This window comes from Cervus canadensis, chromosome 12 (assembly GCF_019320065.1).
Source record: "Cervus canadensis isolate Bull #8, Minnesota chromosome 12, ASM1932006v1, whole genome shotgun sequence".
Classification (NCBI taxonomy): domain Eukaryota; kingdom Metazoa; phylum Chordata; class Mammalia; order Artiodactyla; family Cervidae; genus Cervus; species Cervus canadensis.
The window spans coordinates 30,848,367-30,861,059 of NC_057397.1; the positions used below are offsets into that span (position 1 = coordinate 30,848,367).

Sequence of the window (12,693 nt, forward strand, 5' to 3'; positions counted from 1 at the left end):
ATGATGGTGACAGTTACACAGCTCTGTATATATACTATAAGCCCTTGAGCTGTGCACTTAAAATGGGCGAAATTTATGATATGTGAATTGTATCTCAAGAAAGCTGTTTTTTATTTTAAATTGGTGTCTGATACCCTTAAGGTGGGCTTCCCTGATGGTGCAGTGATGATGAATCCGCCTACCAGCGCAGGAGATGCAAGTTCGATCCTCGAGTTGGGAAGATCTCCTGGAGGAGGAAATGGCAACCCACTCCAATATTCTTGCCTGGGAAATCTCATGGACAGAAGAGCCTGGCATGCTACAGTCCATGGGGACACAAAAGAGTCAGACATGACTTAGTAACTAAACAGCAACAGTCCTTAAGTTAATTTTTAAAAATTAATTTTCAAAATCCAAAGGTAGTTTTAAAAAGTCTAGGAAACCCATAATCTTTCTGTCTCTGTAACAAGAGCATAAAAGTCTCCTGGGACTGTGAAGGGCTCGCTGGGAGCTGCAGTCACTGGCAGTCTATGTGTCTCTGGGTGCTGAGCACAGTCCTAGGTCCTTGGGTATGACTTTAACCACATCTACGTATTATAATGCCTGTTTGGGACATTTCTTCCTGTGTATATATATTCCTCTTAACTGGAAAAATGCTCATTCTTTAGTCCTGTCCCTACAATTTCAGATTTATAGCATTTTTCTACCCTCCAACGGACTTTAAAAAGTAAGAATCTCATAAACATTTATCCAGCATTGACTGTGTACCATCCATTATATTAAGTACCAAACTGAGGTACAAAGTGATGATGCTGTTAACCTTTTGTTACCCATGCTGTCCTTCTTTGGGGTCTGGGGCTGCCTTTGTATTTTTTTCCCCACACAATGGAAATTCTTTACCATCTCCACCCTCTACTTATGCTGCCCCCAAAATATGATTTTAAGCTACAGCAACTTTTAAAAATGAGGACATAGCATGTTAAAATTATTGTTTAAAAGGACCATTGATTTTCTTAAGGAAATAAATGTTACTTTTGAAAGAAAAGATGTGTATGATAAAGTTAATTATACTTTCATGATCAAATTAGTAAAAGACTTTGATACTACCCTGATCTGCTAATAGGATGCCCAGAACCCAGTACTAAAAGATGATGATACTGAGATATGCAATTGCTTGCTAGTAAGTCTGGATCTTACCTACCTCAACTGTAAAATATAGGAATGAAATGAAAGATTAAAACAAATCAGATCTCATATTCACAAGATTCTAGATTGAAAGTGTTGAAGAGTTAGTCGCTCAGTCATGTCCGACTCTTTGTGACCCCATGAACTATAGCCCACAAGGCTCTTCTGTCCATGGAATTCTCCAGGTAAGAATACTGGAGTGGGTTGCCATTCCCTTCTCCAGGGGAATCTTCCTGACCCAGGGATTGAACCTCCATCTCTTGGGTTGCAGGTAAATTCCTTACCTTCTGAGCCACCAGGGAAGTAAGTCCCTATAAAAGCAAGTGAAAATGATTCTTGTCCCCAAGCTCTTTGGAAGAAAAATCATCACATACATGCAAATTGATTTTATCACAGTTTTCATAAATTGCAAATTGAATAATGCATAGGTTATCTTATTGTAAAATACAATGACCATTATGTACTGTGGCTTTTTAAGAAAACAGTATTTTTTCTTTTCAGCTGTTACATTTATAAGATTATAGAGATTTAGAGGCAAATAAGATGTTTATGTGTACACATTTGTCTGTAACTAAGAGATAAAATCAGTATAACTAGAATCTAGCTACAAAATAGACTGAAAAATTGTTCAGAATCGTTTAGACAGTAGAGGAAAAGAAAAACATGAAGCTACAAAAGAAACTTGTAAATCTGAAGATTAGTTCATTTCATTTTAGGCAATAAGTTCTTAGGTATGTTGATAATGTGGTTTGTATGTAAATAAAACACAAGTGAAGCTAGTTTTGGTCTGGAGATGTTTTGTAATGTTATGTTATGCTCTATCTCAAACAATCCAATCATATCATGTATTGATTTTCTTTCTCTCTAGACAGATGAACAAGCCATGCTAGAAGACACACTGGTTGCACTGTTTGATTTGGAAAAGGTTTCTTTCTACTTTAAACCATCAGAAGAGGAACCATTGGTTGCAAGTAAGTAGTTAAATATTTCATATGTGTTTTATAAGATTTATTTTGTTATCAAACAATATATGGCAAAACCTGGATATGAATATATTTGATATGAAGATTAAGTTATATATATATATATAATTATTTTTAATGTAAAATAATAAAACCAACTGGGAAAGTGATAGAAAGTATATATAAGTTAAATCTACACCTAATCTTATACAGATATTTTTATCTCTTTTTTTTTTTTTTTTTAATTTTTTTATTAGTTGGAGGCTAATTACTTCACAACATTTCAGTGGGTTTTGTCATACATTGATATGAATCAGCCATAGATTTACACTTATTCCCCATCCCGATCCCCCCTCCCATCTCCCTCTCCACCCGATTCCTCTGGGTCTTCCCAGTGCACCAGGCCCGAGCACTTGTCTCATGCATCCCACCTGGGCTGGTGATCTGTTTCACCATAGATAGTATACATGCTGTTCTTTTGAAACATCCCACCCTCACCTTCTCCCACAGAGTTCAAAAGTCTGTTCTGTATTTCTGTGTCTCTTTTTCTGTTTTGCATATAGGGTTATCGTTACCATCTTTCTAAATTCCATATATATGTGTTAGTATGCTGTAATGTTCTTTATCTTTCTGGCTTACTTCACTCTGTATAAGGGGCTCCAGTTTCATCCATCTCATTAGGACTGGTTCAAATGAATTCTTTTTGACGGCTGAGTAAAATTCCATGGTGTATATGTACCACAGCTTCCTTATCCATTCATCTGCTGATGGGCATCTAGGTTGCTTCCATCAGATATTTTTATCTCTTAATCTGACCTCTAAAACTTTTTTGGAGTGTGTGCAGCAAATTTTGGGCTACTCAAGATTGTCTTTTCTTTCTTTTTTATTATTGTGATAAAATATACATACCATTAAATTTGCCATTTAATCGGTTTCGGTGTACATTTCCGTTTATTCAAAATGTTGTGCAACCATTTCCACCATCCATCTGCAGAGCTTTTTCATCCTCCCAAACAGAAACTCCATATGCATTAAACAGTAATTATCTTCCTCCCTTTCTCCAGTCCCTGCTAACCTTGATTCTGCTTTCTCTCTCTGAATTTTATAAATGGGTTGATAGAACATTTGTCCTTTCTGCTATTTTTTTCATGTCAATATTTTTTAGTAAAAGAACTGCCCTAATATTTCCAGCTATGTAGATAATCTCTGAGGCATCCAGAACTTTTGCTCTAACATATAACAATTATATAGTAAAAATGACTGTATTGGGTTTCCACTGCTCATCCTCAAATGATCCTGTAGAGAATGTGTTAGCAGGCAATATACACGAGCATTTAGAGCCAGTAATACACAGAGACCTAAGTTATGCTCACATTGTGTAGCATTTAGATTAAATCAATTGAGAGACATTATAATTGTTTGATCTGACAATAATTGTTAAAATTTATAATTTAATTCTGAAGGAGTAGACACATATTTTACATTTTTGCTAGCTTAAAAGTGGAAATCAAAGATTATTTCATCCATGTCAAAATTTTAATGTGTACAAATATAATCATATTAACTATTTTGATTCACTTATTCATCCTGTACAGTTTTCAAGATGGCAAAACTTTTTCCTGTCTTGTTCATTGTTGTACCTCCAGCACCCAAGAGAATGCCTGAAACAAAAAGCACAATGTGTTTTTTTCAAGGAGATGAATGAACAAATATCAATTCAGTTTATACAGTGCAGTAGGCAGAAAGATTTTATGGTTATAAAAGTAGAAGGAAAAACAAACTTGTGCAGAATGAAGAAAAACATTTTGACAGAACTTGGTTGTATCTAATGTTGCAAAGAAGTTATGAAGTTCAATTGAAAGATTGAAAAGTATCCCTTTCATTTAGCAATTTGCCATTGTTAAACCTAACAAGGGCATTGTTTTAGAAATCTGCATTCAGAGAAATAGTTCTTAAGGTTTAATCTCTATATCTTTTAGTTTCTGCACATTATCATCATTTATATACCACTTCAACCTATATTGTCACATATAGGTTTAAAATGTGTCTATTGGGCCAAGAAATCTTTTAGCAGTTTGTTATTTTTCTGGTTCTTATTTATCAATAAGTGTAAGGGTCCTATGAATTATGGTAGAAGATCTGTATCTTCAGGACTTGGAAAGGTTTTTATTTATTTTCACATTTCCGATATCTAGTACAATAAATAGGGACTCAATAAATATTCATTTAATTTGTTATCTAGGAATGATAATCATTTATCAAAAATTTCTAAAATGCCTACTATGGCAAAGCACATTTCCAGGTGCTGAATGGAGTAGAGGACTAAGCAGACAGAGATAATATGGGAAATAAATGAGTTAATTTGATGATAAATTAGAAGATAATAATATGACTGCATGAAGGGACATAGAAAAGAACAAAGAGGGAAATTGAAGGGGCAGGTGAAAGGTTGCCTGTGTGTAATGCTAGGGAGGGAAGCATTCTAAGGAGGAGGGTGAAGACCAGAAACAAGTCACACAGACAGAGTTATCTCTCAGGAATTGGTTCCAGGAACCTCTCAGATACCAAAATCCACAGATGCTCAAGTAGCATATAAAATGGTGTAGTATTTGCATGTAACCTATGCACATCCTCCTGTATACTTTAACTTATCTCTAGATCACTTAGAATACCAATATATTAATAAGTGCTCTGATGTAAATACCAGTGTAAATGGTCAAAATGTTGCTGGTCGGAAGCAAATTCAAATTTGCTTTTTGGAACTTTCTGGATTTTTTTTTTTTTTGGACATGCAGTTGGTAGAATCTGTGAATGCAGAACCTGTGAATGTATTTCTGCATCTGTGAATGTAGAAATTCAGTAAAGGGCCTACTGTATTTGGGAGAAGGGTGTTCCAGGTTCACTGAAACAGTGAGAACAAAGATCCCAAGGTGGGAGCATGTGTGACACATTCTGGGGATAGCAGGGAGGGCTGGGTGCCTGGAGCAAAGTCAGAGAGGGGTAAGGAGAAGGGGCTGAGAGCAAAGAGGAGGCCGGTCTTTGAAAGAGCTTTGCCTTTCTCATTGAGCCACTGAGCAGGGGAATGGCACATACTAAACCAAAGGCAGCGTGTGCCGCTGTGTTGAGTGGACCTTACCAGGCAAGGGCAGAAGCAGAGAGGCCACTTAGGAAGGCCTTGCAGTGACCCAGGTGAGGGATGACGGTGACTTGACCTTGAGGGTAGCTGTGGAGATGGGAAGTGGTTCATCCTGTCTGTATTAAATTATGTGGGCAGAGAGAATAAAATCTTATTAAAGTGTCATCTCCACTGATAAATGAGAGCACAAAAACATGAATTACAATGTTAGGGGTTTAGGCTGTATTCTAGGGAGTATTTGGTAAAGGGGATTATTTGATAAGGATAATATTATTTGGGCAAATTGGGGCAAATTGTACGGTCTTCTGTGGGCAGATATAAAATAGAATATATTTTCATTTACTTGAATAATATAGGAATAATTTCACTACAAGGCAGAGAAACTCTATTTTCACAGTGTAACCTGATACTTTTTCTTTTAAACTTTGCCTGAGGAACCATAACTTCAAAGGAGCATGTTGTCCATGATTCAAATACGACATTACTGGTGAATGGTCTGTTGAGTAAGCTGGAGATGAACCAGTATTTTAAGTTTGATAAAATATTTGCTGCACATTCATTATGAGAGATTTAACTTTGGCATATTGAAATATATACTAAATAATAAAGGTAATTGAGACCATGTACATAATATTTTGACATTATATAAATAACATTATAAATGTAGACACAATAAGCACAAAACTTGTGCTATATTGTGTGGCAGTACATTTTTATGTATTTCCCTGAAGCATAATCTCAACTTTTGAAGTTAGTTCTCCAGTGACAAGTCAGTTCCAAGGCTATGATACTAGGTATTCTAAGCAAATTTAAACTGTTACGATAGTATAGTTATTATTTTGAGTTGTTTTAACAAAGAAGAGAATTATTTATACCCAAGTGTCATCACGTCATATTGAAATAGTGTAAGAAAACTAAACCTTTTTTATTAACTGCATGTGACTTGATCTTTCTGTAAGCCTAGAAGCAGAGGGGTCAGATTGACTAACTTGCATCACTGTGATGAAGACTAGTTGGCTGAGTGTCTATAAGGGAAGGACTGAGTCCAGAGGGTTGGAAGCATGAAGCATATAGAGAACACTGGGCCTTGACATCAAGAAATCCGAGCTCAAATCCAGGCTCCACTCTCATCTGCAAGCAGGAGAATATTAGCTTTCCCTGACTCATGGGATTGTGAGGCTTAAAGAAAATAATGTATTTGAAAGTCTCTAGCACTATATAAGGCTTATGATAGTATTCAGTAAATATTTGAGGCCACTGTCTCTGCTTTATTAATCTGTGTTCTTTTAAAAAAGCTCCATTTAGCATTATTCACAGTCTTATTTTTGCATTAAGGAACAATGAGATTCTGAAGAAAAATGCAAGCCAAGCAAGTAGAACTCAAATATCTGGATTAAAGATATTTCATTTTCTTTGAACAAATAATTATAAGGTGTATATAACATGCTTGGTACTGAACTAAGTTCTAGGGATATAATATTGATTAAGTAAAATAAAATCCCTGTTGGCATGAACCTTAGCTACTAGTGAGAGATACAAAGGAATAAAAGGGCAGTCTGACCCACTTTGGTATAGAGGAAGTACAAAATATTTCCCATGTCATATGATGTAATTAGTGAAAATGAAGGTGTTAATTGCTCAGTCATATCCAACTCAGCGATCCCATGGACTATAGCCAGCCAGGCTTCTCTGTTCATGAAATTCTCCAGGCAAGCTTATTGGAGTGGGTTGTCGTGTCCTCCTCCAGGGGATCTTCCCAGCCCAGGGATAGAACCCATGTCTCTTAGGTCTCCTGCATTGGCAGGCAGATCCTTTACCACTAGCATCTCTGTTACTTTTACATATGTAGCAAATACCTTGAGGAAAAGTCTTTCACATAGCACTCTTAGTTTTAACCACATTTTAGATTTAGTATACTTGATCATTTTCAATCATTTTTCAGTTTCCTAATTCCTGGTGTAGCATCTTTATTTGTGCTTTGCTAACGCAGTGATATGATACTGCTGCATTATCATTTTCCTTCCAATAATGTTTTACAAATACAGAGATTATAAATACAAATATCCAAATACAGAGATTGACAACGTTGGAACTAAGGGATAGAATTTAACCAAATTATAATATATATGAGAGGCATTGTATGGAAAGGGGAACTAGAGGATACAGATATTTTGTATATTTTAATCTCTAATTTATTTAGTATTCATGCATCTTTTTTCTTTTAGTACCAGAAAAAAAAAAAAAAGAATTTTCCCACTCATTAAAATGCACTTAACTTCCAAATCTTCAACTGTGAAATTTGTTTATTCTCTTTCCTAACCTCAATTTCTTCACGTCTCCCTTAAAAAAAAAGAAACAAAAAATAAGCATAATTATATGGTATAAAGAGGAATTGTAGATGTTAATACAATAAGTCCTCTATTGATATGCAGAATTAGATACATTTAGTAAGAAACCTGGAATTTGTGATCACTTATGGTATTTAATCTTGAGCTCTACTTTTATACAGTTTTATTTCAAGAAGCAGGGTAAAAATAATATTGAGTCAAGAACATATATTAAATACTTACTCTGTTTTGGCCTTAACTTTAAACTGGTTAATGTGACTATTGTAGCCTTTTAGGAAGAGTTTGCATTCTTTTTAATGAAGTGGAAGTTATTTGTCACAGACAAGTATCATAAAATAAGAAGGATTTATGATAGCACTGTGAAATACTACTGCAGCATTCCAGCTTTTCAAGTTGGTTGGAGTTTTGTTGTGAGTAATTAAATTTAGGATCTTTGAAAGTAGCTAAAAGAATTTAAACAGATAATGTCTAATGAGTGTAAAGCAGGGACAGAGGTAATACCTTTTTGATCTGGTGCTCAGAGAGTGGAGTTTGCAAAACCCATGCTAATTTTGATAATGGTTGCTATGCACTCAGTTTCTTGCACGCTACTTCACAAGTGTACCCCAAGGAGTCATCTTGACTAAAATATGAATGAGGCAGCTGCCTTGGGAGATTTTGATTCCAAACCACGTGTATCTAAACTTCTCATTTAGTTAACTGAGACGTCTGGTGTGTCAAAATGTAATGAAGTTTTCTGTTACAGAATTTTATATACAGTACAGTAATAAACCTGTTGCATTAGCTAATGAGAACCTGATTTAATACTCTTTCACCAAACAGTGCTGTTAAGTATGCCGAACCTGAACTTAATATACGTGCGTACTTTTAATGTAAAGTAATTGATGAATACTAGTTTTTAACAAACATACTATATAACATACCCTGATGATAGGAAGTAATATAACATTAAATGTCATTTTAGATGTTCCTCTTACTTATCAAGCAGAAGGAAGCCGGCAAGCTCTGAAAGTTTACTTCTACATTGATAGTTATCATTTTGAACAACTGCCTCAACGGTTGAAAAATGGAGGAGGGTTTAAAATTCATCCTGTTCTTTTTTCACAAGGTAATTGCTTTCTTTTTTGTACTTTCATGTACTTAGATTATTTTCTTTATCAGTTGTTTAAAAGAAATGTAATAATAACCATCATTCTTTTTCAACCAATTCAGAAGTTTATTCTGAATACTTAGTATGTTTCCTTGTCTGACTGTCTATTAAGGGAAAATCATGTGTGGTATAAATATTTATCAAGCAGAATTGCAGCATTATTTATAATAGAGAAATAAGACATGAGTGGCTTAAATAAAGATAAATTGATTTGCCTTAAATAAATTATTGCAAAGCCATTAACATATGGTTAAAGTATTTTATGAGATAGAAAAAGTTTGATAGTATACACAATCAGATTACAAAAAATTTATGAACTCAATTATGTCATACATGTATGTATATACTTACATATATATAAAATGTTTTCAATATCACTGGGTGATTAAATTGTTTAAATTGTTGATTTTTTATTCTTTGAGTTTTTTGCATTATGTTAATTTTGTCAGTAAAAATGTATCCCTTTTATAAGTTAAAAAAAATTGTTTTGGCAAATGAACAATGAGTGTTAACCACAGTAGAAGAAATTAAGATTGACATGAATAAGAAGATTCTTGCAGTGAACTGATTTCCCAGGGAAGGTCCTGAATCTTTTTAATCTTTGGAGTCACAAAAGCCAGAAAGGTCAGGAATCCAGATTATTGTATAGTTTCTTTTTGTCTATGATTTTTTTTAAAAAAGATTCATGTTGTGATCACAAGATTTCTCTAAGTGGTACCACAGAATACTACATTTTTTCTTATTTTGAGTTTTTAAGACTGCTTTGGTTTTGCTGTGGAGTTTTTTTTTTTTTTTTAATAAAAATAGAATAGAGGAATAAAATCAATTTTGGTAACTGAAGAACCGACCGACGTGTGAAATCTAAATTCTCGACCAAATGAAAATTCTGCTTTGTGCCTCCTGCGTGTTATAATTCTAAAAGATAGATTACCCTTCCTTCAATTGCCATAGTTTAAAAACAATGCTGTTGTTGTTGTTGTTGAGTCCCTAAGTCATGTCTGAACTCTGACCCCATGGACTTCAGCACTCCAGACCTCCCTGTCCTTCACTATCTCCCAGAGTTTGCTCAGACTCATGTCCATTGTATTGGTAATGCCATCCAACCATCTCATCCTTCGTCACCCTCTTCTCCTGCCCTCAATCTTTGCCAGCGTCAGGGTCTATTCCAGTGAGTCAGCTCTTTGCATCAGGTGGCCAGAGTATTGGAGTTTCAGCTTCAGCATCAGTGCTTCCAGTGGATATTCAGGGTTGATTTCCTTTAGGACTGACTGATTTGATCTCCTTGCAGTCCAAGGGACTCTCAGCACCACAATTTGAAAACATCAGTTCTTTGGTGCTCAGCCTTCTTTATGGTCCAACTCTCACATTCATACATGACTACTGGAAAAATCATAGCTTGGAGTACACACCTTTGTCAGCAAAGTGATGTCTCTGCATTTTAATAAACTGTCTAGATTTGTCATAGCTCTTCTTCCAAGGAGCAAGTATGTTTGAATTTCGTGGCTGCAGTCACCATTCACAGTGATTTTGGAGTCCCAGAATATAAAATCTATCACTGTTTTCACTTTTTCCCCTTCTAATTTCCATGAAGTGATGGGACTAGATGCCGTGATCTTAGTTTTTTGAATGTTGAGGTTTAAGCCAGATTTCTTACTCTCCTCTCTCACTCTCATCAAGAGGCTCTTTAGTTCCTTTTCACTCTTTGTCATTGGAGTGGTATCACTTGCATATCTTGAGCTTGTTGACATTTCTCCCAGCAATCTTGGTTCCAGCCTGTGAGTCCTCCAGCCCAGCGTTTCTCATGATGTACTCTGCATATAAGTTAAATAAGCAGAGTGACAACATACAGCTTTGACGTACTCCTTTCCCAATTTGGGAAACAACCAGTCTTGTTTCATGTCCTGTTCTAACTGGTGCTTCTTGACCTGCCTTTTTTCAGGAGGCAGGTTAGGTGGTCTCGTTTTCCCATCCCTTTAAGAATTTTCCACAGTTTGTTGTGATCCACAGAGTCAAAGGCTTTAGCACAGTCAATGAAGCAGAAGTAGATGTTTTTCTGGAATTCCCTTGCTTTCTCTATGATCTAGTGAATGCTGGCAATTTAATCTCTGGTTCCTGTGCCTTTTCTAAATCCAGCTTGTACATCTGTAAGTTCTCAGTTCACAAAAAACAATGGCTATCTCAAACAGATACTTGGCAAGAATGCATTTAAGCCAAGAAAAATTTCAGCGGAGAGATCTTAGGAGTTATTAGAAGTGTTTTCATTTATGTGGTAGAGTCCATATAGGTGAACAGAATTTACAATGAAAAGAAATAAAAAAAAAAAAGAAATTGAGCAAAAATATACCTTTGGAACTAGGCTAGAAGAATAGGTTAGCCTAAAATACGTGAAAAGGCATTACAGAGATCGGTAGATTTAGAACACAGAAAAGGCTACTGGTCTGGAATGTTCACTTTTTTAGCATTTAAGCAGACCATGCACTTGTTAAAGGACCTTCCTTTCATTTTCTTTCTTTCTCTGTTTTTAAAAATTTTGTCTTTGAAGTCATTCTTGAAATGACAGATGGCATTAATCATCTCTTCTAAAAAAGTGATTACATTTGAGACACACAGCCATAAATAGCTGAATATTTATACCTAGCAGCCAATATGCACAGGGAAAGAATTATTTTGCAAGTGGTCTCTATTTTATAATTGTGGCTAAAGCTAATTTAAAAAGAATCCCTAAATATATATGATTTCAGCGAGTACAATATTGCTTTTACAATGTAATTTAAAGAAAAGCTTTTGCAAACATTAGGTTTTAGTATTCACACAGCAGTAAAATATAAAAAGTGATTTGAAGAGGCGATAGCAGAAATTCTTCTGCCATGGAGGTCACAGCTAGGTAAAGAAGACTGGAAGGGAGTCTGTCTCATTAACAGTCTGTCAGTGATAAGGTTGTTTATTTAAAGGAGATGCAGAGGTTCCTCTGCACTCATAGAACTCCCATGAGGAATCATTAGTTGTTCTGAGGTTTCATCAGCTCGGGAGAGCAGCGCAGGAAATTCAGCCCCAGCTTGAGTAGAGATTACCATCTGGTAATTGAAAGTGGTGGTAAATGGAAGGGATTCCAAATAGAGTCTATTCCTGGGATGAAAGTTTATTTGAAGGGTTTTCATTTTGTGGGTACATGAGTCTTTGCTAGCAAATAAAAAAGAATAAAGTGGATGAATTTGAAAATTTCCTGGGAAATGTATTAGAATCAGCCCTCCTAACTGTGCATGCATGCTAAGTCACTTCAGTCGTGTCCAACTCTTTGCAACCTGATGGACTGCAGCTCACCAGGTTCCTCTGTCCGTGGGATTCTCCAGGCAAGAATACAGGAGTAGGTTCCCGTGCCCACCTCCACGGGAACTTCCCAACCCAGGGGTCGAACCCACATCTCTTGTGTCTCCTGCATTGGCAGGCAAGTTTCCTTACCACTAGCGCCACCTGGGAAGCCTTCCTAACTGTATGGTCCATAGTGGATGGTGCTAAGTAAATGCCTTGTTGTTGTTTAGTCGCTAAGTTGTGTCTGGCTCTTTTGTGACCCTGTGGACTGTAGCCTACCAGGCTCCTCTGTCCATGGGATTTCCCAGGCAAGAATACTGGAGCAGGTTGCCATTTCTTTCTTCCCAACCCAGGGATAGAACCTGCGTCTCCTGCATTGGCAGCTGGATTCTTTACCACTGAGCTACCTGGGAAGCACACAAGTATATGGTACCAAGGACAACATACTTAGAAGAAGAAGCAAATGTCCTGACTTGTTATTTTTCTTGTCTGCATGGATCCTTGGGCAGAGGAGGGCACTCTGATGTATGGGGCGCCCTGCAGAGATCAGACCAACTAGTAAATCAGGAATTCCAGAGTTGGAGGCAAGTAAGGTATGCTTTAGGGAACATCCATTGCTGAAAA

At 36.1% G+C, this 12,693-nt stretch overlaps 1 protein-coding gene across 3 annotated transcripts in view; it reads left to right on the plus strand.

Moving 5' to 3' along the window:
- Nucleotides 1-12,693, plus strand: part of PREX2 (phosphatidylinositol-3,4,5-trisphosphate dependent Rac exchange factor 2) — a 285,626-nt gene that overhangs the window by 198,596 nt on the left and 74,337 nt on the right. For all 3 annotated transcript variants that reach the window (XR_006272238.1, XM_043483105.1, XM_043483104.1), the window contains 2 exons: nt 2,033-2,135; nt 8,575-8,718. Coding sequence is in view for 2 of the 3 variants with exons in the window: in XM_043483105.1 (XP_043339040.1) it covers nt 2,033-2,135; nt 8,575-8,718 (247 nt within the window). In the remaining variant the exon portion in view is untranslated. The remainder of the gene's footprint in view (nt 1-2,032; nt 2,136-8,574; nt 8,719-12,693) is intronic.